The following is a 27,016-nucleotide window of genomic DNA, read 5'->3' on the forward strand; positions in this document are numbered from 1 at the left end:
TTATTATTTATTTATTCATTTTCTTGACGGCTTAGTCCCTTTATTAATCCGGGATCGCCACAGCGGAGTGAACCGCCAACTTATCCAGCACGTTATTACGCAGCGGATGCCCTTCCAGCAGCAACCCATCTCTGGGAAACATCCACACACACACACAAACACATACAGACAAATACACACACTCATACACTACAGACAATTTAGCCTACCCACTTCACCTGTACCGCATGTCTTTGGACTGTGGGGGAAACCGGAGCACCCGGAGGAAACCCACGCGAACGCAGGACCTGCATCGCCACTGCTTCGCCCTTATTATTATTATTATTAAGAATATTATTATTAATATTAATAATCTATTTTTTGTCAAATTTATTTAGTAAATCTACAGCAATGTTAAGAAAACTGTTTGTAAAATTATTAAAATAAATACTTTGTTTTTTAATATATTTGAAAATAATTTATATTTGTGATGAATTTGTATTTTTATAAATTATATTTTGTGGCTGAATTAAACACCAAATGTGTTCATTAGCAGTTATAATTATTGCTCAGAATTTTTTAGTAATTTATATTAAACATTATTATTATTTATTTATTTATTTTTTAATAAACAAGTTTATTCAGGAGACAAAATATACAGACAATGCTAAAAATCCCCCATATATTCTAGCTGCAAAATCCAAACATGAACCCAAAACGTATTAATATATATTATATATTATATAATATATAATATATATATATTAATGTATATTAATATATTAACTTTATTAACATATATAACATTATTAAATATGGTTTTCATTATTGGTGAACATCTTTTGCTGTTTCTTTTAAAAACATAAGGAAGTTTCAGCATTTTGAAGCACCGGCTCATTTGTATCTAACAACACTCTCACCGCCACAGATGACATCACTTTCATTCACTTTGCATGAAAGGAAATTAAGATAAGCTTTTATAAATAATGCTGAATTTCTAGCACAGTCTGATTGTTATACTTCATAAAACCTCACATGGGTATTATTTAGTTTTGCCTGTATGTATGTTTTAATTTTTCAAAATGCCATTTTATGACTACCAAGAAATCAAACATAATAAAGTCTGAGCATTTTAAATTGCCGGCACATTTGAATCTGACCACACACAGTCACAGCAGCAGATGGCATCACTTTCTGTGACTAACATCAAAGCAAAGTGAGATAAGGTTTGATACGCACAGACAAGCATTCCCTTGTGTTGAGCACCTGTCATCCCCGAGCAAATCATAACATGGCATTCAACGCAGCGTATTCAACGATAGGCCAGATAATTTCTCCACAGGTGTGTTTCACCTGTACAGAGATCCAGCGGACGCACTTTCAAGATGAAAGTCTATTATACTACCTCCATCTTTATGCTATAACATGTTTGAAAAGTAACATCGTTTGTGCCTGACAAAATTGTGCAACATAAACTTCATACTGTGAAAACGGCGAGCTCTGCTAAACTGCAGCCACCCATGAGGAGCACTTTTGTTGGTCGCTCCAGCTGACAGGAGGCCACACATGAATGGACACGGATGAGCTGCTCGTGCCCCGGGCCGCTGCGATAAACATCTTCTCCATCAAAGACGAGTGATTGCACACACAAGTCAGAACAGCAGCGATGAAGATTTAGAGCGTGCATGGCAAGAGTGTAAATCACACATGACCTTTCATGCTGTGGAGAAGCTGAAGTTCTTAACCTGACATTAAAAATCTCATTACATACATTATTTCTTAAAATACATTATACATGTGTAAAAAACAAGGCGAAGTAGTGGCGCAGTAGGTAGTGCTGCCGCCTCACAGCAAGAAGGTCGCTGGTTCGATGCTCGGCTCAGTTGGCGTTTCTGTGTGGAGTTTGCATGTTCTCCCTGCATTCGTGTGGGTTTCCTCTGGGTGCTGTCCAAACAGTCCAAAGACATGCGGTACAGGTGAATTGGGTATAGGCTAAATTGTCCGTAGTGTATGAGTGTGTGTGTAAATGTGTGTGTGGATGTTTCCCAGAGATGGGTTGCGGCTGGAAGGGCATCTGCTGCATAATAACTTGCTGGATAAGTTGGCGGTTCATTCTGCTGTGGCGACCCCGGATTAAAAAAGGGAATAAGCCGACAAGAAAATGAATGAATGAATGTATAAAAAATGTATTTACTTAAATATTAAAGATTTTTTAACACATATTGAAACATAATAGTTTTAATAACTCATTTGTAGTAACTTATTTTTTGTCTTTACCATGATGACAGTAAAAATACTTTTCTAGTTATTTATTAGATACTTAGTATTCAGCTTAAAGTACAATTTAAAGACTTAACTCAGTTAAATGCAAGTTGGGTTAATTGGGCAAGTAAAGGGGGCTAATAATTTGACCCTAAAGAAAAGTTTAAAACTAATGTTAAAACTGCTTTTATTCCAGGCAAAGAAAAATAATAGTATAGGAAATATTGTGAACATTTCCTTGGTCTGTCAATCATCACTGTATAAAAATTATCATATTCATAAATGATAAATGAAAATGATCATAATCACCCGAAGGTCGGATTCCAAGGGCAGATACTGATAAGATCAGGGCCTGGTTAATATGTGGACTTTGGGGGTTTTACGGTGTGGTCACATGTTGATTGGTCAGTTTGAATGTCTCAGTATTTGGGATTTGGTCACATAGTCAAGAAAGATACAAAATATGCAGTAAACTTTGCTCTGTCTCTTTTCCTGCTCTGCACTTTTCCTGCTCTGCTCTTCTCTGGCTCTACTGCTATCAGGCTCTCTTTGGGGCCTACTCTCTCTCTTTCTCCCACTCTCTGTCTCTCTCAGATAACTTTATTTTATATTTAAGCTGGGTATAATTAATATCATATGTTTTTATCCTTTCATGTTTTATCATTCTATACAGTTATTTGTAACTAATTCAGTTGTAACCATGTATAATTATTGTCATTAAATCATTTAATTTTTAAGTATTCTGTGAATTACTTTTGATTTAACATCAACACTTAATCGCTCCATATTGCAATACAATACAATCACATAATAGCAACGCTATCCTACATTTTAGCTATTATAACTGCCATGTTTGGTATAAGATTGCAGAAGGATGTTTTGCCTAGAAACTTTCTAGTCATTCGGCAGAACTAAAGTTTGAACCGCTGTAGTTATAAACCCATTCTTACATCACTCAGGAAGTATGTTAAAAATACTAAATATTTCACCGAAGGATAATAATTTTGACTTTTTGTATGGCTGCCTTTCAGCTATATATGCCTTCAGCATTAAAAGTATCTATGCAAAAAAAAAAAAATGTTTTTAGTAGTAGTAGTAGAAGTGGGATTTGTATAGCTACTACTTCTCACAAATAGTAACTGAGTCACATCATTATAAAAGTAACTGATTAGCAGGGATAGTATTGCGTTACTTAAAAAACTAATTTATCAAATGATTATAAAAGAAATATATAACATTTACTATAGGTCAACGCAGGACTAATTATTTTGTCCTGCTCCAGCCAGGTTTTTTTCCGCACTCTACTGCTCCTGCTATATATTTAGTCTTTGTTCACCTGCTGCCTGCTTAGAATAATTTTCTACCCGAACCAACTGTTCCCGCTATGTGTAGATGTGGTTTGCCAAATCTCACATTTAAATTGGGTGCTACCAAAAATGAGAGATAACAGATAAAACTGACCATTTTCTAATGCAAGCTGAAGGACATCGCATCTTCACTTTGCTCTTCACTCGTCTCTGTCATGTTGGTAAAACCCACTCTTAGGACCGTTATGTAGATGATGCGCTCACAGACTGTGCAAAAATATGTGTAACATCATATGCAACAGTTGTGTGAGGACTGGTTGTACCGGTGCTCAATAAGAATGAGGAAAACACAGATATACTGTTGATAAATAACATACAGTAAGGACTCAGGAACGCTAAATTGTTAGCCCACCCACTCCCATTCAGATTACACCAGAGTTACCGCATTACCAACGCATTTTATTCGGAAATGTATTCCCGTGCTGCAAGAAAACTGGTCGGGTCCCACGGCTCCTATGTTACAGCCATGGGAATGCAGACCTCTACAATGTTCACTAATCTACACTATTTTTATGTTGTTTTGAGACAACCATCAAATTCAACATATTATAAATATTAGAAAATAAGGAAAAAGTAGTGTTTATTTTCTTGCCTCTACCTTTGATTTTGTTGGATTTGTCATCATTCTGACTCCTGGTCATTGGTTTGTACCACTGACTGTGCGTGTGCTTTTGTTAACACTCGTTCTACTCTGCCTCTGATTGGCAAACGATGGAAATATACTCTATCTAAGCCAATCATCACATTCTCAGGTACACCATGTTCACAGACACACCAATCATCATCACTGGTTGGTTATTTGTCCCGCCCCAGCCCCAAACACACACACACACTCCAGAAAAAGAGAGGTCCTATGGCTGAAAGAGATGCTGCTGACATAAAAACCACTTCAGTGTTCTCAACTATAGTAACATGCATTTTATTGTCAGTAATGGTAAAGACATTGTAACAGGGGAAACAGTAATTCATTTGATTACTCGTTACGGAAAAAAGTATCGCCATTAGTTACGCAGTTTATTAATAGCGCCGTTAATCCCATCGCTGATAAGTATTAACATCAACCATCCATATATATTTAAACAAAGACAACCCAAATTCTATGTTGCCTTGCGTCTAGTATTAAATAAAAAATTCTACATTTTTGAAAATATTAGAATATGATTTGTTACAATCTCACTAATATTATAATCCATATTTATTAATTTTGTATTATTTTATTTCTAGATTAGATATGCATTTTTTGTATCTAAATAAAATTAGCCAATTTCTGAGAATGATCATGTAAACTGTACAGAGTCTGAAGATCCTGGTAGTAGCTCAAAAATTTCTATGGAAATGCATGAATTGTTAAACTGTATATTGTGCTTGTAATAATCATCCCACCATGAGCTAAAGGGAGTCCACTAAATGAATAAATGTAACTTCATGAGGCTTGAATGCTGCTGTCGTTAAAGCCAAGGCTCGACAAACTACCAGACACCAAGGTATTCATGTTCATCTTTCCTCTCAGCTTATTATGCTGATGTACACGTTTTAATGAAAACGCATTTCCACTGGTGGTCTCCAGCTTTTGGACCTGACTCCGTATTTAAATGGAATTTCTAACCATGATAAATGAACGCAACTTTCTGGATAAAAGTGCGCTTGTACACTTTGTTCTGGAAAAACATATTTCACCTCCTGTTGCGCCAAGCAGCATATTAGCAGCATGTGTTGGATTTTCTCCTGTGAGTCATTGCTCATCCTGAAGTTTGTTCATGGCCACTGAACCCAGAACAGATCCGTTTTCTTCCCTTATTACAAACATCTCTGCTCTTTTCACGGGCGGTTCTGTCGAGTGGAAAGCAAAGAGATGCACAGTTTCACTCCACTGGGGAAGTGAAACTCACACAGCGTTCGCAATGCTCACTTGCACAGGCAAGCAAATAAATCAGTCATCTAAATAAACTACTGCTTTTATGCCTTTGATGCTTTCAGAAATGGCACAGGAAAAATACAATGTAATAACATAAGAATTGTGTAGATTTATAATCATTAGAGAACGACCAACGTTGTACATACATAGTATTAGAGTGTGTTTTAATATAAAATATTTCAGATCCAGTTAACAATTTATTTTTATTGGTATTATTTTTATAGCTTTTTATTATTGTTTTTATATGTTATTTTATTTAAAATTTTTAAATAATTCAGTGTTTTACAGGAAAATACTATTTCAGTGTTTTTAAAAACTGACATTTAATGAATTAAAATAAACATTTAAAACATTTAATGTTACAAATTTTTTCTTTGTAACTGTTTGTGTAATGTACATGCAATTTTCTTTCAATAGTGTCAACCTCTATTGATTTCACAAAAAATAAAAAATAAAAACAATATATGTAAATGAACCATTTTCTGTATTTTGTGATTCATGTTTTTTGTTTGTTTGTTTATGGTTTTGAACTGCATTATAGGACCTTGATCTTTTCTCCAACAACTTTTGATGTGAAAAAAACATGACTTTCATTGATTTTTTTCAAGTTTGAAGTGATATATATTTTCTGGGCTGCTGTTGTAAGTTGTGGTAAATAAAAATATCGTTATAAACTGGCAGTTCATTCTCCGATGTTTAACTTAGGGTGTTCTCACACTAGGCTATCCGAACCACCTCCGAGCGCTTGTCCCGGTTTGTTTGACAAGTGTGAGTGCTGCAAATCGTGCCTGAGTGCGATCAAAGTCCCTTTAAGGCAAGTCATTTCACTCGGCGACCATCTTTGAAATGCCTCTCGGGCAGTATGCTCGGGCATTCTGTCTGAATGGGGAAACATCAAATTCTCCAAAACTACTTGCCAGGCTTACAATTACATTATATATTATGAATAACCAATAGAATTAAACAACAACTGTCTATTTAATTTCATTTCTAAATGTTGTTATCACACAAAATCTGCAGAAACTCACGTCTGGTCCAAGTCCCTCCACCGGAGAATTGTAAATCTATAGCATTTGTTGATTGGCTTGTGTAGTAGAAGGCGGGCTTTATTCACCATATAGCGATCGCTGATTGGCTCCTGTACTAGAAGGCGCGGCTTCATTCGCCATATCAAAGAGCTTAGAATGACCAAGAGGAGACACTCAATAGAACGTTCCATTGCCACAGCAGCGGCCAGCAACAGCTCTGGATTCCGCCATTTTTGAGTGAAAGCGATCGGCTGTCCATTGGATCTTATTGCTGTTGCGATGGCAAGCAGCTGCTTTGTTTATCATTTATTTATTTTAAAAGTGCATTAAAGCGGAGATACAACCTGAAAGACGACAACACAACACTTACTATCACAATCATCAGCGCTTTTAATAGTTTATTTTACAGACTTAAGAATATGCTGTTGTTCTATTGGAGTTTTCATTCCAAAATAGGCTTCCCAAATTACACTAGAGTGTCACCTCTTGGTGATTATATGCTCTTCGGCCATATTGACAGTTACACTTTTCCCCATTCAAAAGTGTATGAGTGGCATGTCTTTTGCATTCTAAAGTCTTTGGCGCAGTTCAGTTGGTTAGCCCTGGCCCAGTTGGAAGAGGTCTGCCAGAGCAAATCGCACCTGAGCACAAAACTGAAGAATCAACATTACTTTTAAGGGACTGTTTCATATGGATTTATTAATTATTCTTACTGTTCAATGAATGCGAACTGTCATAGTTTATCAAAGATCCAAACCCCCTGCTGAATGTCAGCTGCCACCTTCAGCAAATCGCCTAATACATGCAGCACAATGATTTCATAAACATTTATAAGTGTCAAAAGTGGCGGATCTGTAAGTAATACAAAACAATGTATTTAAAGCAAGCTCCATTGTACAGAATGAGAGTGCTTCTCTTAAAAACTGAACATTCACATCATTGATGACGTAAACGTGTTTGAGCTCGAAAGGTAACATACATTGTATATTATACAAGCTATTACACAGTTCTTATAAACTACTAAAATGTCAATAATATTAATAAAATGTCTATAAAATGCCACATAATGGAATTAATAACTAAATAAATACCAGTGAATCACAAAAACAGAAGCTGTAAATTTACAACTATTTTTGCAGTATATGTTTTTAAGAATGCTTAAGTTGTTTTGTTGTTTAGATTGTTTGTTGAATTTTATCATTCTTTTGACTTTTATAGCTTTTTATTTTGAAAGTCTAACCAAAACTGCATTAACAAAAAAAAAAAAATCAAAAACAATATGCTCAAACAAGCAATAATAATATTTCCTGCTTTGTTTTCCACAGATCCTGAAAAAGATCAGCATGTACATCCAGGAGCAGAACGAGAAGATCTTTGCACCTAGAGGTTTGCTCTTAACAGACCCCATTGAGAGAGGCATGCGAGTGGTATCCTTTACACACGCTCTCTATAGGATGCTTTTAAACGAGTCTCTATAAAACGTGATTATTTACTTTACTTAAAAAATTAAGTAAACCCATTGCCTTAAAAATGGGAAGTTCACTTTACTTACAAAAACGCATGAATCCATTGTAACTTGAGGCTGTTAATATGATTTAACTTCATTTTTATAATTATGCTCATAATTAGTTTACCTCAGCATTTTAAGACAATGGATTAAATTTTTTAAGTAATTTTTTTTTATGTTTTTATGAACAGGCTCATTGTGAAAACGTACCCCATATACATTTGTGGAGAACGTGAATTATGTAGCCAGAGCTACGTATGGCTGCATTTCATTGTAAAAAAAAATGCTACGGAGTGGCTGCCGACGCGAACGACTTCTGTTCGACTTCTGTTTCGGAAGAATGGTTCCAGAAAGTAAATAACAGATTGGAAAACAAAAATCTTTTTTTCTGGGTTGCTTTTGAAAACACTGTCGGTTGGGTTTAGGGATAGGGGTGATCGGGTCAATTGGTGCTTTGGTCCCACTTCATATTAAGTGTCCTTACCTACTATGCACTTGCATCAAAAATAAATACAATGTACTTACTGTGTTCATAATGTATTTGAGAACACTTGTGGTGCTCTTGAGTTGGGATAGGGGTTGGGTTATGGACAGGTTTGGTGGCATGGGTAGGTTTAAGGGTGGGTTAAGGTGTAGGGAATGGTCAGCAGTGTATTTACAAATGTAATTACAAAAGTTAATTACAGATGTAAATACAAACAGGTATTTAATCAAGCATAAGTACACAATAAAATACATGTATTTACACAATCAGTACATTGTAACAAACTATTAATTCCTGTGTAAGTACATATTAGTTAAGGCCACTTAATATAAAGTGGGACCGGTGCTTTTGAAAACATTATGGGATAGATTTAGGAAAGGGGGTGGGTGGGGGTATCGGTCGGTCGGTCAGTCAGTTGACAGTGGCCTCTGGTGGATTTACACAAGAACAGCAGGCGCGAATGGCACTTGAGAAAGAAATCGTAGATCTGAAAAAGCTTACACAGAGGCCTATGGTGGATTCGCGAAAATAAAAACTGCAAAAAAACCTAACTCCTGGGATATATGTTGCACTGTCTGGAATATATACAGGGGTGTATACTAATAATAAGCCTGGGTTGTTTTTTACAGTGTAGAAAGATGGGTCACTACTGATTTCCACTTCAGGCTAATGGCCACCATTGACTTATATAATAATTATTCCTACCATAAAATTCAGTGGTGAGCATCCTCTGTTCAGATACCATCACATTTCAAAATATCTTCTGTTGTGTTCAGCAGAGGAAGAAACTCACTAGTTTTGCTTGCTAAAAATACAGTTTTAGCTTCAGGCTGAGATTATTTCCATATTTTCTTCTGATATTCCACAAAAATACAAGATGGTTTATCATTGGTTTGGCAGAGCACATTACCAGTCAACACCGTGATTGTGTGTCTTTTTCCCAAAATTAACTTTTTTTTTTACAGATTTTTTTATAAGAGACACATACTGTGCTGTACAAGGAATATCACTTCACCTTGAGCTGTTGAGCTGAAGTGACATGTTGATATAAAGCGGGGGAAAATAAGGCTTTTTTTTTTTTTTTTTTTGCTTTTTTTGGTACGTAGGCATTTCTTTCCATTTTCCAGCACCATGGTTGTATCTAGGAGACTGTCTGAGACCTGAAAGCATCTGAGGTCAGACCTGATTAAAGAATATGTGGCAAAGGAAAGCTTCAGACAAAGTTGGTTTTAGACAACCAAACTGTTTGACAGCTAGAGTTTGAAGTCATTAATATTCCTAGATTAATAATTAATTGATTTTTTGGAGATAACTATTCATTAATTTATTCCTCTATATAAGGGCTTAGTACATTATTTATTAGGGGCCACCACAGCGAAATGAGCCGCCAACTACTCCAGCATGTGTTTCATGCAGCGTATGCCCTTCCAGCCACAACGCAGTACTGGAAAACACCCAAGCACTCCCATTCACACACACTCATACACTATGACCAATTTAGTTCATCCGCACCTATAGTGCATGTCTTTGGACTGTAAGGGAAATCTACATGAACACGAGGAGGAAATGCCAACTGGCTCAGCTGGGACTCAATCCAGAGACTTTCTTGTTGTGAGGTGACAGTGCTAACCACAAAGCTGCCGGAGATAATATTTCATTTCTACAGGCAACAGATATCTAAAATAAAAATATCTAATAAAGAAGACAATCATTCTCATACATACAGTGCACATAATCTATATTATCATTAATTCATTTTGTCTTCAGTATTAATGGAGGCTTATAGTGAAAAAGCCACCAGAATAAGCATAAATGCCATACAAAATCATAAGACGATTTACATTTAATTCTTAACTCAAAATTATTGAGACAAATTCAATAAAAAGAATTAGTTTAATAAAAAAAATATTTGACAAAACAAACATTTACCCCTATGTTTTCAAAGTGCAATGTGTCAGTTAAAAATACCTTTAATGCTACAAATAAATACAACTTTACTGTAACTCTCTATCACATGGTGTTACTATATGGCAACATGACATTTATGTTAATTTCCCTGACACTGTTTCTTTAAGACCAATGTTTAAATTTTTTTGTCGGAAAGAGAAGACCTTAGTGTAGCCAATCATGTGCTTTGGTAAGTCACATGACATGCTGTGTTTTGCTGTAGCACAATTTCTGACAGACTGGCGTTTATTGCTGAATGCAAATGTAATCATCAATAGAAACAAAGGATCAAATTACGTCAGATCCACAAAAAAATCTGAAACATCACCTCCAGTAAGTTATGAAGACATATTCACAACTCATTTTTATTTTTTAATCAAATTAGTTTTTTGTAAATGGATCAAATGTATGTGTTGCTAAATGGCAAATCTGCAATAGTGGAACGTGCAACATAGCAATGGGTTAGCTAGCTAGCAAGGTCAGCTGTGCACTTTTAAGTTGTAACAATAACATGAATGCTAGTAATATAATGTTGATTAGTTGTATGCTAATGGCATTTGCATTATAGATAACATCTAGTTTTAATAGCAATACTACTTTTGAATAGATATAAATACAGGGAACAGTGCATTAGCTAGCACCACCATGTTCTATGGTGAGTGAAAGAAGAAAAGGACAGACGTGGCTCTTCCTGCAGATGAAAATGAGGATGAGATGGGTTTTAGTGACCATGAGAATGATGCATATTGGACATTTGATAAAAGCAGTGATGGAGACATTTCAAGTAAGTTAGCTTAAGACAGGCGTAGTATATATAGTATAATATATAAATATTGTTAGCTAGTAGCTACAGTATTCTGATGCATCTGGATATACTAGACTTGTTATTTATTTGTTATATTTTTACAGGAGAAACAATTTAAATTTACTGTATGTTGTATAAATGATAATACAATATCATGTTTGTTTTCAATAATATTCAGCAAAAAAGAATGAAATAAATGAAAGCTGTGTGAAGGTGTGATTTATAAGTTCTGTGTTAAAGCTTATAATACACCAATTAAATCATTTTAAACAACATAATTATTAATTATAATGAAAGTTCTAAATTTGAAATTTCTAAGTTATATCCATTGTTGGATGTTGTTGCCATATGCAAATTTTATACCTTAAATAAAATTCCAAAAATATTTTCTAAGAAAAGAAAAACAGTCAAATATTTAAATAGATTTTAAGAGCTCACACTTAGCTGATGATTGATTATAAGCTAATTTGGCATGCTGTCCCAGGTGAGAGCCCTGAGCTAAAAAGATTCTCGAGCCCAGGGCTCCCTCCCGTTGCAAGGCGAGAGGGGAGTTTGAGCTCAGGTAGATCTCGAGAACTCCCATCATGGTGGCTGAAGAGGAGATAGTAGTTGCTCTTTAAAGAGATAAGTACTAGGACAAGTCTATAGTGTTGATTTGGATTAGTCAATAAACTTAGGTTGCATGTCTTTTAATGGTGGGAGCAAACAGGGAAACCCAGGGGAAACCCTCGTGAGCACGGGGAGAACGTGCAAACTCAGCACAGAAACATCTGCTGGTTTGGTAAAGTCTGGGACCAGAGACGTTCTTGCTGTGAGACAACAGAGCTAAGCACTGGGTCACGTGTCACCCATCTAGGTAGGAGGGGGAGGAGTAGGGGTGGAAGGGGTATTCTTCAAAATGAAGATAATTGTGATACGTAACCCAGGGTATTTGTAGTGGCTTAGGAAGGATTTGATTGGTGCATTGTGAATTAGATAATGCAGGTCCAGTCACTAACAATCATAAGCATGTGATCCTCTTGAAATTAGTTCACAAATAAACTTCACTTATTATAATGCATGCGGTAGAGGGTTAAATAAATGCTTTTGTTAAACTTTACCTTAAAATGAAGGTAATATGTCTCTTCATTATAAATAAATGTTACTGATCATTTAAATCCAACAGGCATTTGAAATGTTGCTGTTTTTATTGCTTGTTTCTAAGCAACTCACCTAATGAGATGTTGCTGCTCTGCTGCTGTCAAGCCTTTTGATTTCTGCCTGAAAACTCGTCACTTTGCAGAGATCAGGCTCGACACAGTATGAAGCCCAATAACCTGTTAGTTGCCTTGGTAACTCATTCCCTTTTGATCATTATTGTGGTTTAAACTTTTTTTTAGTTGCCATTTTTTTCTCTGAATATGTGCACAGAAAATTATACAGAACTAGCTCACTTTTTGGGAAAGCTTGCTGTTACTGATGCCTAATATACAGGCAAGCTAACATGTATTCAGACACCTTCAACATAACTCGCAGGCTATCTGCTAAAAAAGTAATAATAATAAATAAATAAATAAATAAATAAATAAATAAATAAATAAATAAATAAATAAATAAATAAATAAATAAATAAATAAATAAATAAATAAATAAATAAATAAATAAAAACAATTGCTGTTTGTTCAGGCTGTTTATTTAAAGTGACTTTAAACAACACAACTCTTAAGTTTTATGTGGGGGACAACTTAATTGCTTTATGTTAAATCCACTTACATTTGTAAAAATTATGAAGTTAACTATTTGATGCACAGGCTATTTAAAAACAACTTCTAATGCGGTTTTCCAGCCTGATCTCACGAGAAAACGTAAGTATTTTACGTTTTGGCAGTTTAGTGGCTAATTTGTACGAATTCGTACGAGTTCAGTCATAAGAAAATGTACGATTTTAAAAAGGAGACGTGGCACCTAACCCCACCCCTAAACCCAACCGTCATTGGGGGATACACAAATCGTACTAAAATGTACGAATTAGATTGTATGAATTTGTACGAATTAGCCACTAAATGAAAAATTTACGAATTGCCGTGAGATTGTGTTGGGTTTTCCTAAAAAAGAAATCAGCATGTACATCCAGGAGGATTTATTCACAAAAATGCGGTTTTGTGAGTTTTTATCCTATCATTATAAGGCTTTTGAATAATACCATATCTTAATAGTATTGAATAGCTAAAATGTTATAATAAATCATTAAATAGTTAAATTAACTATAACTGAAACTAATGCACAACATGAGTCTAAAATGACCCACATACATTTATTATGCAATTTCATGCTTGGCTGGGAATTTGTTTTGTTTTATCATTTGAAATCAGTTTATCTATGCACTAAACATTCCCTAATATGTAAAATACTCCCTGATACATCAACATAACTTATTTTTATTCAAAATGTAAGAAATAAATAAGGATTTGTGATGGTCAAAAACAAGTTAATTGAGAAATTCCTGGAATACCAAGGAACAAAATAAATGTATTGCAAAAATATAGAAAGTTAGAACGGACTTTAAACCCATGTATAAATTAAGGTGTTAATTGATTTTTGTTGGGGCACATAAAGAAATTGTGTGGAACCCAGCATTTTTACAGTCTACAGTTTAGAAAATAATAATAAAATATTACTAGAGTTAAACTGTCAAATTTATTTGGACAATGTCAGAACTTTGTTAGAAAAGTACATGATATAATGGATTAAAATTAACCAAAAATATTTCTGACAACTTTAAGAATTAAGGATGTTACAAATTGTCACGCTCTGAAAGATTTCACTTTTGTGAAATGTCAGTTTCGACCAAAAGAGAAAAAAAATGGCTGAAAATATAAGCTTAAAAATGTTTACGCTGCACCAAACTGCCTAGCAATGTTCAGAACTCATTCCAGATGTAGTCAAACATATTCCAGATGTAGCATGGAGGAAATCGGCTTTCACACCGGACACGGAAAGTGCAGCACTATGAAACCCATTCATTTCAATGCACCAAGCAAATGCAAGTTTGTTGCTGCGTAAAATGCAAAAGCAGCTGCAGTGGAGCGTGCTCGCTACAGTCAAAGTTAAAAATAGCTTAACATTCTGCTCTGTGAATATTCTGTTCATGTCAGCAAGAAAATAAACATAGATGCTGGAATGGCATTAAACACAAACAAATATATCACACATGCTCACTGGGAAAATCGACCAAATAACGTACTGACAATACATTTCTATTGTATGTAGTATATATTCTTGCTTGCAATGGCACTTCTGTGCTGTCATGGCAATGCTGGTAAAATGAAACTTCTCGACTCGTTTACTGTCAATAAAATCTGGTTGTTTTGTTAGCCTGTGTTCTTTTGAAGTCAGTATAATATGTTACACTCAATTTAAAAAGTCTTAACAATATTATTTAATAAAAATAAAAAATCATTACAATGCAATTTCAGTTTTAACTTTTGGTCAAGTGCATCCAGAATTTTCGTATATATATATATATATATATATATATATATATATATATATATATATATATATATATATATATATATATATATATATATATATATATATATATATATATATATATTTCTAATTGTTTTATGTTGAATACACCTAAATTTGTAAAAAAAAATAAAAATAAAAAAAATAAAGTTAACTTAATTGATTTGTGTTGCAAAAACATGAAGGAATTGTGTTTATCTCTGCATTTTTAAAGTGTTATAACGTCAAAATAGTAACTATCAATACTTTGATTTTTGGGTAAAATACATCACAGTTTACCTTATTTCACTATCCTTACATAAATGAAGTATACTGCAACCGCAACAAAAAATCGAATAATATGTCTGCTGTCTGAGTAATTTTTGGATTGAATGTACAGTATGTTCACAGTGTTCAGGTATGACAATAAATGCACCCTCAAGCGATCCTCCAGGAACATATTATTCTTTGGATCCCATAATTTTGGGTGATTCTTTTTGGGAAATCTATCCAGTGGACCATCAAGCTATCTTGGCAGTCCCATTCCTCCAATTCCCTCTGACTGCAGGCCCCGGTCGGCTTTGGCGGCCCCATCATCAGTTCACAGTCCTGCTCAATCCAACCAGCTGTCACCTTAGGAGCAATGGACAAACAATAGCTGCCATTCACTTCCTACCACACTGACCACCAGGAACTCATCACAGGGCTTGGGTTGAGCTCATAGGAAAGAGATGTTCAAGTTAAATTAAATCAAACAACTGATGGGTTAAATTCCGTTATTGCTATGCTACCGCGTTTGCAAAATACTGCAAAATCTCAACGTCTGATTAGGTCTAATTTTCTTGAGGGAATGGAACGATTTACCAGATGCTCACCTCTCAGCTTGGAGGTTTATGGTTTTGGTGCATGTCTAAGTGTTTTTAAGCAATCCTTATGTTATTTATACTTTTTTGGTAGATGACTTTACACAGTATGTAAATGGTCATATTTCACAGCATTTTTCACTTCGATTGTGATAACATCTTCTCCCCATGTTCACATGGATTTCCTCCACAGTCCAAAGACATGTGATATAGGTTAATTGAACTAAATTAAACAAAATTGTCCGTAGTTTGTAAGTGTGAATTTGTGAGTGTATGGGTGTTTCCCAGTACTGGGTTATGGCTGGAAGGGCATTCGCTGCATAAAACATATGCCGGAATAGTTGGTGGTTCAATACTTAGTTAACCTGTGCTAAATAAGGGACTAAGCTCAAGGAAAATTCATGAATTTCTCATTCTAGGACTGTTATGTTTCAACATTACAGTATTGAACCCTTGACTGTGATCTTCCAGATTGAAATCTCCATCTTTGAGGACAGTAGCTCCAGCAGCTCCAGCTCCAGTGGCAGTTCTCCGTCCAGCAGCACAGCTCAATGACTGGAGGAACAGCACCAGGGGTACGGGTACAGAGCGGCCGGTACGCTCGCCAAAATCCGCATGTTGAAACATGAGAGCACCAGATTTTAAAGAAAGAGAGAGAGGGAGTATATGTACTGCTCACTCACTCGCTTCTTCCAAACAACTAGTGCAAAGCCAGGAGCTTTAACTCACAAACACACCTCCTCCCCTTTCATACCTCTTTTAATTCAGCCTCTGCATTTCCATTAGTGAAAAATACATGCGACGCCCTCCGTGTCTCACATACTGAAGAGGGCTAGCAGACAGTTACAATGGACAGAGTGCAGGCTTCTTACTGTCTTTGCTCTGGAAAATCCAGGCTAAAATAGATTTTAAAACATATTCGCTGGTCTCTAGCTAGTAATCATGCTGTTAATACGGTGGTTTACCTACTTTCCGTATTCTAAACAATAACTTAAACAGCCCAATACTTACTTAATACTTATGCCCAAAGTATAATTACTTAAATTTAAAAGCATCTGAAACATAAAGATTCTTCCTTTTTCCAATGTCTGTGCTTAATTATCAAAAACTGATCAATAATGTCTTAGTTACAGTAGCAAATGACATTATTTTTGTACTCTTCAATACATTTGTCTATTGGTTTTGCTTTCTTCTGTAGTTCGTTATTGATGTTTATGTAATTTTTTTTCCAGACTATGAAGCAATGAACCGGTCCACTGTTCCCATATGTGACCCAGGGCCACAAAACCATTGATGTATACTTTAAGCTTGGACAATATTTGGCCGAGATACAACTATTTAAATGTTGTATGCATATGTTAGGTTTTTTTTTTAAGTATAGTTGAAAAAGTGATATTTTTTTTATAGATTTGTACAATGTCAGCTGATGGCAGTATTTGATGGTTTACATTGTTGTTTACTTTGTTAAGATTTGACATTATTTTACAGAAATACAACTATAGAACTACTGGAATCTGAAAAAATCTAAATACTGGCAAAATTGCCTTTAAGTTCTCAGCAATGCATATTACTAGCATAAATTTCTTTATGGAACATTACCTTTACTTAGTATTGTATTAACTTTTGGCATTAAAAAGAAAAATCATTTTGACCAATAAAATGTAATGTTGGCCATGCAAATATACCTGTTCAACTTTTGTGGTTCAGGGTCACATATATTGTACTGTAGTATTGTGGAAAAAACTGATGGGAAAACAGTTCAAAGAGCACATGTGATCGCGTTTGTACTGTGCTGATGATGATATATGAATCGTTGTATAAAAACAGCGTGCACATAAAAACAAACATATGCTTTTGGCGTAAGGTTATATCTACACTAATATGCATTTGAAAAACCAAAATAAAAGATTAGCCTTTGTGTCTGCAGTGAGACAGCACTTTCTTACCGTGGATAAAGTCGCTTATTAAAGGCACTCTCACAATTTGATTAATTTGGTCTGTAAAAAATAAAATAATATATATATATATATATATATATATATATATATATATATATATATATATATATATATATATATATATATATATATATATATATATAGTAAGACATGACGTCAAACCATAAAAATACTTTTACAAGCTACCCTTTCAGTGCTGCTAAAGATAAATGTTGCTTTCAACAGTTTTGAAACTGGATTCCTGCAAAGATTATGATAACAGGAAAGCAATTAGATATGTGGTCCTTTATTTATTCACAATTTCAATACAAGTAGATGACAATAAAACAGGGGTAAATGTGGTTAGAAACACTTCAGGATTGTCCACTTTTGACCACGTCCAGCACTACAATAGTCAAAACTGTAGAATGTTTTTGAACAGCCACAAAGTGCCACCTACAGTACCTCCTTATCAACTGACCTCATTTTTAGGATTGCGAGACATGAGGAACTGAAACTCAATTGAAATAGTTTGGTATAAAGACAAAAAAAAAGTTCTCTTACCAGTCCTATTTCTAACACAAATCATATTTGTTTGGAATCCAATTGACCATAACTTAATCTTAATAATAGGTGTAAACAGGGCCTTAGATCCATACGATGGACATGCAACCTACACACCAAAAAGTGGTGATATATTTTGCCAATATAATAATCATGCAGCATGCAAACCTTAATATATCTAATCTTGTTTTCATCTCATTTACTTTTATTAAATTTAATTCCTTAAAATGCCAACATGTATACAATTCTGACATGAAACCCCCATTTTTAAATGCATTGGGATTGATGTAGATGTAGATTTTAAAGCACAATGAACAACTAATGCTGCTTTTTCCAGCAAAGCATTGGTCCTTATTTAGTTTGGACAGTGACTGAGCTCTTTCTATTCATCCCGCTGGGGCCAAATTCAGCAGTGCCTCAGTTCACTGGCAGACTTGACCCTTCGTAGAGCTCCAGGCTCATGTTCCTTCTGTTAGTTCCACCACATACCTGCACCTCAGAGCTTCAGTGTTCAGTGTCATGGACAATATGCTGAAACCAGCCAATGCTTCATCTCCACTCAATAACAGCAACTGGCAGCCACTCTAGCTGCATGCCTCATTTTTCTATTTATTTTTTTACTTAATTATTTGTGTATCATAAAACCTACCTCTGGTTTGAGTGCAGACTGGAGGAGATCCAACATGTAAATGTGCCAGATATAGTTTATTTTGACTGATCTGCTTCAGAGAAGATTGACTCACCAGTTCTCCACAGTGAGATATTTCATTGCTTGGTTGGGTTTGATGTTAAGCATTTGCTAGACTCTCAGGCATAACTCAAAAATGCATACTAATTTTTCTTTAAAAAAAATAAATAAATAAATAAAACAAATAACAAAAAAGTGCAGTAATTAATTGTGACAAGCAAAAGGCTATGGTTTACACATGATATGGTTTACACATGATCATATGTGACCCTAAACATAGTTTTATGTTGCATGGTTATATTTGTGGCAAATGTCAGAAAAACAGATAGTATGGATTAAATGATCAATTCTTTATTAATTCTTTTATCGATTGATTGACGGAAGCTAGCAACTCTCACTTGTCTGCACACTGAAGCTAAGCAGGGCTGTGCCTGGTCAGTACCTGAATGGGAGACCACATAAGAAAGCTAAGTTGCTTCCGGAAGTGGTGTTAGTGAGACCAGCAGGGGGCGCTCATCCTGCAATCTGTGTGGGTCCTAATGCCCCAGTATATTGATGGGGGCTCTTTTCTGCTCAGTGAGCACTGTCTTTCGGATATGATTTCAAACCGAGGTCCTAAATCTGAGATTGTTAAAAATCCCAGGATGTCCTTCAAAAAAAAGAGTAGGGGTTTAACCCTGGCATTCTAACCAAATTTGCCCACTGGCCTCTGTTCATCATAGCATAAACATCCCTATGTCATAATGGGCTTCATCACTCTGTCTTCTCTCCACCAATCAGCTGGTGTGTGGTGTGCGGTCTGGCGCAATATGGCTGCCATCGCGTCGTCCAGGTGGATGCTGCACACTGGTGGTGGATGAGGAGATTCCTCCAAAAATGTGTAAAGCACTTTGAGTGTCCAGAAAAGCAGTATATAAATGTAAGGAATTATTATTATAATTTCATGTCAAAATTAACAGAATATAGACCCCTTTCACACTATCGGGTTTCTCAGTAGCGGAAGTCGTCATAGTTAGGAAAACTTAGAGCAAAGTGAATAGGCGAACACAATAAATAATTATTTGCTCAAATAATAAAAGGAAAACTCCAGGATGATGTTATAAAGACTTTCAGAAAAAGGAAAACAATTGTGTGGGACTGATGACGGCAGCCAGAGGAAAGAATAAATGTCAAATTTGCTGTTCTGTCCCATAGGCGCTGCATTAGAAATCCCTTACACAAGCGGTAATTAGTTTTTTCTAATTTGAAGCAAAGATGATATACCACTTGTATAAATACATATAAATGTTCATACGTTTTTTTAAATAAAAATATTTAAACCTTTAAAGGATTTATGATGCTGATGACTGTAAAACGGGTCATAACAGGCTTGTGAAATTTAGTGAAGTTCATGTTCCATAAAGGCATTTTATTTACAGTATTTCCTTATATAAAAATATATAAAATATATAAAATTTAAAATTGGTTAGTGATTTGCATGGATAAGAATTGAAACTTGCAAATTTTAAAGACAAATTTCTTAGTATTTTTGAACCCTCAAACTCCAGATGTTCAAATAGTTTCATCTCGGCCAAATATTGTCCAAGCTTAACCAACCACACATTAATGGAAACCCTAACATTTCTGATGGGCTGTACTGCTGTCTCTTTAAGTTTGCATGTCAATCAGCAACAGCACTTTTCTAAAAGCTGTGGATTGACTGTCTTGTAAGTGTTCAACTGCCCAATCCTTCATTAACCACCTATTCACAAACTGCATTAATCAATCAATACAAGAATGAACTAAATTATTGTGGACCAGCCGAGTAACTGCCTTTTAGAAGTGACCGGACTGCTGATTATCGAAACACTGATTTTACTATTCTTTCAATGTAGGCAAAAAATATGTTTTCTGTTGTCAAAACGTTTCATAATAATTCATTTTGGACTACAGGAATGTTTTGAGTTCTTTTCTCTCAAAAAATGAAGGTAAATTCGACTTATGACCCTATTAGCTGTCTACTCATCATTTAATGCCATTACTTTTCTCACCTTTGAGCTTCTCCAGTTTGTCCTCAGCTCAGTTCTCAGTTCTGCTGTGTATATGGTAGTGCTCATAGATCTCCTGTGCCTGCTGCCTTCATGTTTCACTGCTGTGGAAACACCCACCCTGGCGCTGATCCATCAGGACCGTGGACTTCTGTAAATTGTACATGAATTGCACTATTAATGCATGTCTACAAATGGACTTCAGTCATTGCTGAGTCAGTGTGTGTTCTATTATAATGAAGCTGACTTGGATAGACATTTCCAGAATTCCAAGGAATTTGTTTAAGAGTGTGTTCACACTTGGTATATTTGATAGTTTGATTAAAGCAAACTGTGTGATGTTGTTTAATACAGTTTAATACAAGAATCGAAAAGGTTTAGTTTTATGTCAGTCCAAACAAGGACTACATGTATAATTTTCTTTTATCCTCATTGGGACCAAATTAATCAATAAAAGCAAACTACACTGTTAAAAGTGGTTAGTTACTTTAATTTAAAAAAAAGTGAGTCAACCAGTTGCTTTAAAAGCAACAAGTTGACTTTACTAAAAAAAACTGAGTAAATTCATTGTATCTTGGAACTGTTGTATTGATGATAGGGATGTAACGGTATCAGAATTTCACGGTTCGGTAATACCTCGGTATGAATGTCACGGTACGGTATTTATTGAATCATTTACAGGAAAAAAAAAACTTTTGAAAATACTCCAAAAAAGTGCCAAAAGTGTCAATGACATACAAATTAGCCATCTATCTGTAAGCTTTGAAACACTAACTTCAATTTTAATAACAAAAAATTATTAAACCATGTAAAAAAAATAAAGTTTCAATTTAGTATTGTTGAAAACTCACCACATTCAACATTTAATCACTCACTCACTTAGATAGAGATGGGTTTAAAGGAAAATTATCATATAATTATAATCTGGTAAAAGCTGGTATCTCTGGGTATTTACAATGTCCCCTGCAACAGAAAAAAACCCTCTCATTTGGGACTAAGGTTTCTGGGACAAGAGAGATATGACTTGGCCCAGGTTGACAGCAGTGGGGTAACGTTGTGCATTGTCTTTCCCCCACTTGAGAAGACAAACCATGAGTGAGATAGAGATCTCTTTGCGGTACAAGTCAATGTCTGCATCAATCTGAACAGTGTGCTGTGTTTCTGCAGTCCCCATAACTGTTAGTCCCCAAACTTGCAGGCACGTGCACACATAGGGCTCAACCTGTGCAGTGCACATGCCCTTTTTAGTCTTGGATAGAAAATGCCCTTCCAAAACGATCAAAAGTGCCCCCGCGACGCGACACAACCTCCGTCCAGTCCAGCCCTTCAGTAGGCGCACGACAACAACTCTCTTGAGTATGCGCGCTCAACCCCCCCTCGGCGCTTTACAATACGCGCGCCACAACACAGCTGATCAGAACGCGCGCGACAGCACCGCTATTCAGCACGCGCGCGGCGACAACACCCGCTTTAGGTTCGATCATTTCCATCTTTTTTTCATCTCCGCTATTAGCAGCACACTCCATTTCCGCATTACTGGATCTGTAGCGACAACAGACCGCAAAGGATTATGGCCACGCCTGGGCTGATGGGAAATGTAGTTTCAGCTACGTCCCGTTCGCTTCATTCGCCTGAGCAAATTTTCTCAGAAGACCTATAGTTTTACCGAGTCATGCGACTTCGGTAATATCGAAAAAATTTGATATTGCGGTATGACGGTATTTACAATACCGTTACATCCCTAATTGATGAAACTTAATTAAATTATAATCATGCACATAGTTCATTTACTTAAAAATGTGAAGGCAAGCAAAGTCAACAAATCGTTTTTACAGTGTACAAGTGTGAACACATCCTAAATCAACACAAACCAGGGCTCTCATTTATAAATCTTTGCATAAAACCTTCCTAAAGTGAAAATATGCCAGAATGAATTGTAATTGTTTAATGATGATTATAGTTCATATGATGATATTTTATCATTATATCATATGATTAATTTTAAAAAGTTTACTGAAAGCTGCGCACGTTCCCCCATGAAGTTTATTTTTTTATAGAATATTTATTTTTTACTTTGCGCGAGAAGTGACATACGCACGTTTCTAGCCCAGTTTTGTATGTACGCCAAGTTTATAAATGAGACCCCAGGTTACTGTATATCACTGAGATATTATTTATTTATTTTTTTTCTATTTGGATTTTTTATTTTAGTTTTCATAATTTTGTAATTGTTCTATTTACTTATTTGTAGTTTTTATTAATTTATTTTTTTAAGAAAGGTGTAATAAAATGTTAAAATTTTGTACATTTTATTTCAATGTGTATTTTATTAGTAAAAGCAGGGTGCGAATTACAGGGGGGGTTGGAAGGGGGTGGGACTGACCCCCCTAAATAACACTTGATCCCCCTGAATGACGTCAAAACAAGATGCTTGGGAAATCAGCACTTTAATAGTAAGAAAAAAAAATTAACAGTCTGATACGAGCAGATCTAGAGAACACAAGACACTTCTCTTGTAAAACAGGTGTTTGTATCTTCATATAGCCTAAAAGGAAAGTAAAATTAAACATAGTTTGAACTCAATAATTACTGGGGGTCAGAATACACTAAATATCCCATAAAACACTGAAAATTCATATGTTTTTCATTCATTCATTCATTCATTCATTCATTCATTTATTCATCCATTCATTCATTTTCAGCTTAGTCCCTTTATTAATTAGGGGTAACCACAGCGTATTGAATCGTCAACTTATCCACCATGCTTTACGCAATGTATGCCTTTCTAGCCACAACCTATTACTGGGAATCACCCATAGAGTCATTCACACACATACACTACAGCCAATTTAGCTTACCAAATTCAAGCACGTCTTTTCCCAGTGGGGGGAACAGAGCACACTGAGGAAACTCATGCGAACGCAGGGAGCACATGCAAACATCAATACATTTTTTTTTTTTATAAATTTAAATAAAATTTTAATAAATACATATATTTGATTCACTGCAGATTGTATTACACATACTACCAACTGAAAAAAGTTAACCCCGACCCCCACCTGGCCAATCGTATAATTCGCACCCTGATTCAAAACTTTTGTTCTAGTTTTGATATAATAACCCTGAATATTTTTTCCTGACATATTTTTTGAGAAGTATGTAGAGTGAGATTCGAGTTTCTCCTTGAGAACTGGTTGGACTGAGAAAAAAAATTGGCATTTATATAATGAATCCGGTTTGTTTTACAAACATTTTCATTTGGATTTGTAAGCAGCGATTAATCATGCACAATAACATCAGGAACATGCATTAAGAGAGTACATTTTGATTTTGATTTCATATTGACTGTTTGTTGGGCATGTTTGTGACAAATTGCTCAGGAAAGATTTGTACAAGTGAATCTGCCAAACCTCATTCACATTCATCCCTTTTTTTTTTCTTTTAGAAAAACAAAACTGACTGCAAATCTAAAATATGTCTTGGCTTGCTTTGACATATAGACTCTAATGATGGATTATAGACTTTGATATTTATAACACAGTCTGAAAGACCCCAGGGCTTGTTCATACAAATCAGTAAAACATGACATAAAAATGTAAATTACATTAAAAAGACATATAATACATTTGTTTACATGGACAAACCTGGCATTTCAGACCAGATGTGTATATAATTCTTGTAAAGTGTCGAGCATTATGCCTATTAATTTACCATAGTACTCACTTTTCATTTCTATTAACAAACATTTGGTGTACATGTCAGCAAAGGTAAAATGAAAATACATGTCCCAAATTGAACATCATATGTGTGTAAAATGTACTGTACTATGGCCAAATGCAAATACTAGTTTTGTATTATAGATTATATTGTTGTACAGAGAAGTTTGATTTAATGTAAGTAAAAAAAGCTCATGTCTTCCTAATACAAAAGCATAACTTTCCATTACTTGCTTAAAAAAATCTGTGGCTCATTGCAGCCACAGACTAATGTGTTTTATTATCTGTACTAATATATCTTGACATGGAAAATATATAACAATGTAGCAGATATTTCCTCTGCTGTCTGTTTATTACTGTCACTGCACTGAAACAATGTATCAAAAAACTTTTATACTGTTTATATATATATTATATATTTAAATGTCTGGATGTGAGCAGGATCCTGAGGTATTGTTTTCAGCTTTCATCCAGAACCGAAATAAAATGTTTTGTTGTTACTCTGGAAACCGTGTTTTTTTCCCTCTCTCTCATACATAGACAGCGGTAAAATAAAAGCAGACTGTTTTCTGGGCTCGTGTTTGAGTTTGGTTAACAAACATGGCAGGTTAATTTTTATTTTTTTATTTTTTTTGTCTAATTCAAGGTCTAACTATCCCCCAAAAAAAGCTTCTCTCCCAGAAGACATTAAGCAGTATTATTGGCCAGTGAAGAAGCCATATATTCTTCTATGAGGGGAAATGGCATTGCCCTTGATGTGACAGAAGAGGATTGTGCGCCAGAGATGGAGGATTAGAGTTATGAGTTTGGCAAAGCCGGCCTGCGTTGGGTTCTGTAGTTTTATAGGGCATTTGCATCGGGTCTGTTCTTCCTCCAGGATATTAGTGCAGAAGAGCAGATTCACCTGCTGATATATGAAAGCATTGTGATTCTGGCAACGACAAGGACAAAATTATTTGCTCCAGGAGGATTGTTTGGAAAAACCCTCCAACTGAAGTCATTCTGTAAATGTTTTGTTTCTCTGAGAGTAATTGTAATATTCATTGTTACGGTGAAACGACTTTCCACATCCAAGACCGTATTAAACCTGTAGTGACACAAATAAATTAAATACAAAGTAAGCAGTAATTCAGATGAAAATACAGAGTATTATAGTACTAGCAGGGCTCGAAATTAACTTTTTTACTTGGTAGCACCGGTGCTCCCAACTTCAAATATTTAGGAGCACCAAAAAAATTTTAGGAGCACCAGAAAAAATTTATGAGCACCGACCAAAAATGAATGAGCACCGCTGCAAATTGTTTTTTAAGGGATTTATTGTATTTTAAAACAACATTAATAGGACTGACAAAACCCAGAAACAACTATCTAACTAATGCTGCGAAGACATTGATATTTGTGTGCAATAATTCCAAAATGAATGTCTAATAATTAGGCTATAGAATATTAATGATGATAAAAAATGACAATAATAGTAACAATGAATTCCATTTCTCATTATGATGCTGCCTTGAATGTGCATGAATGTAGGTTATCTGCTATAAAAAGTCTGTTACTTTATGAAAAATAATTGTATAGTTTGCATCAAACAAAAATGAAGCATTGCAGTAAGAAATATTTATTTTGTGCTGCTGTTTTTATATGCATGTCAATTTAATAAATAATATTTCTGCAACAAAACAAACAAAAGATTATAATAAATCATTCAAATCAATGATGAAAGCTGCAAAGCAGTCATCAGTAAATAAATAAAAAAATAATATACACCTCAAAAAAGAATAGACAAAAGAAAGTAGCCTAAGTAAAGTCTCACTTCTATCACTCTTTAAAAGTTTTGGTTTCAGTTTGTGTCAATTTAAAAGTTCAGTCTGAGATGATCTTCATTTTTCTGTGTTAGTGGAAAAGTAGGCGAGTCAGCTGACCCAATTTATGAGCAGGCAGAGCAGGATTCTTGCGCTAACCATCGGCGCAATACCGGTCTTTGTTATGAGCCGCAGTTTCAGTGTAAACCTAGTAAAGGCGAGCTTCTTTGGCGATGATGTGTTTAGTATTAGATTTGACTTTTAGCCGACATTTGCGCTGAACACGCAGTGAATGCAACGCATCGAGATTCGGGCACCTTCTCCAAGAAGCGCGTACTCGATTGATCTCAGCTGGCGGATCATTATCGACCACGTGACGTGTCATGATCGCTTTCATCTGCGCCTCAACTTTAGATGGGGTTTGCAAACCTGTGTGCTTTAAGTTTTTACTCTTCAGCCGTTTGCATTTCCCGTGGTCATAAAAGCTCCTTCCCTGTCATCTAACAGCAGAATACCTTGAGTGCATGACAGCTAATATGAACCAATATAGCGGCAGGGAAAAGCGATTCAGCACTCTTTTACAAAAAAATCAAAACAGGTCGCACTACAACCATTATCTGCAGTCGCACTAATGCG

At 35.2% G+C, this 27,016-nt stretch overlaps 2 protein-coding genes across 16 annotated transcripts in view; one reads left to right on the forward strand and one right to left on the reverse strand.

The window, feature by feature from the left end:
- Positions 1–17,647, forward strand: part of golga7bb (golgin A7 family, member Bb) — a 42,857-nt gene extending 25,210 nt beyond the window's left edge. Inside the window, exons 4-5 of the mRNA XM_087279733.1 lie at positions 7,877–7,978; positions 16,118–17,647. Of these exons, the coding sequence (XP_087135859.1) occupies positions 7,877–7,978; positions 16,118–16,201 (186 nt within the window). The 3' untranslated portion in view covers positions 16,202–17,647. The remainder of the gene's footprint in view (positions 1–7,876; positions 7,979–16,117) is intronic.
- crtac1b (cartilage acidic protein 1b) overlaps positions 1–27,016 on the reverse strand; it is a 200,807-nt gene that overhangs the window by 89,061 nt on the left and 84,730 nt on the right. For 7 of the 15 annotated variants that reach the window (XR_015506276.1, XR_015506279.1, XR_015506285.1 and 4 more), the window contains one exon: positions 20,866–21,013. Coding sequence is in view for 3 of the 15 variants with exons in the window: in XM_087279706.1 (XP_087135832.1) it covers positions 20,961–21,013 (53 nt within the window). In the remaining 12 variants the exon portion in view is untranslated. Of the gene's footprint in view, positions 1–17,870; positions 19,724–20,341; positions 21,014–27,016 lie in introns of those variants that run through there. The other 8 variants (XR_015506275.1, XR_015506278.1, XR_015506281.1 and 5 more) reach the window with 5 other exon arrangements.

The sequence above is a fragment of the Danio rerio genome, chromosome 13 (assembly GCF_052040795.2).
Source record: "Danio rerio strain M-AB ecotype USA chromosome 13, GRCz13ab, whole genome shotgun sequence".
NCBI lineage: Eukaryota > Metazoa > Chordata > Actinopteri > Cypriniformes > Danionidae > Danio > Danio rerio.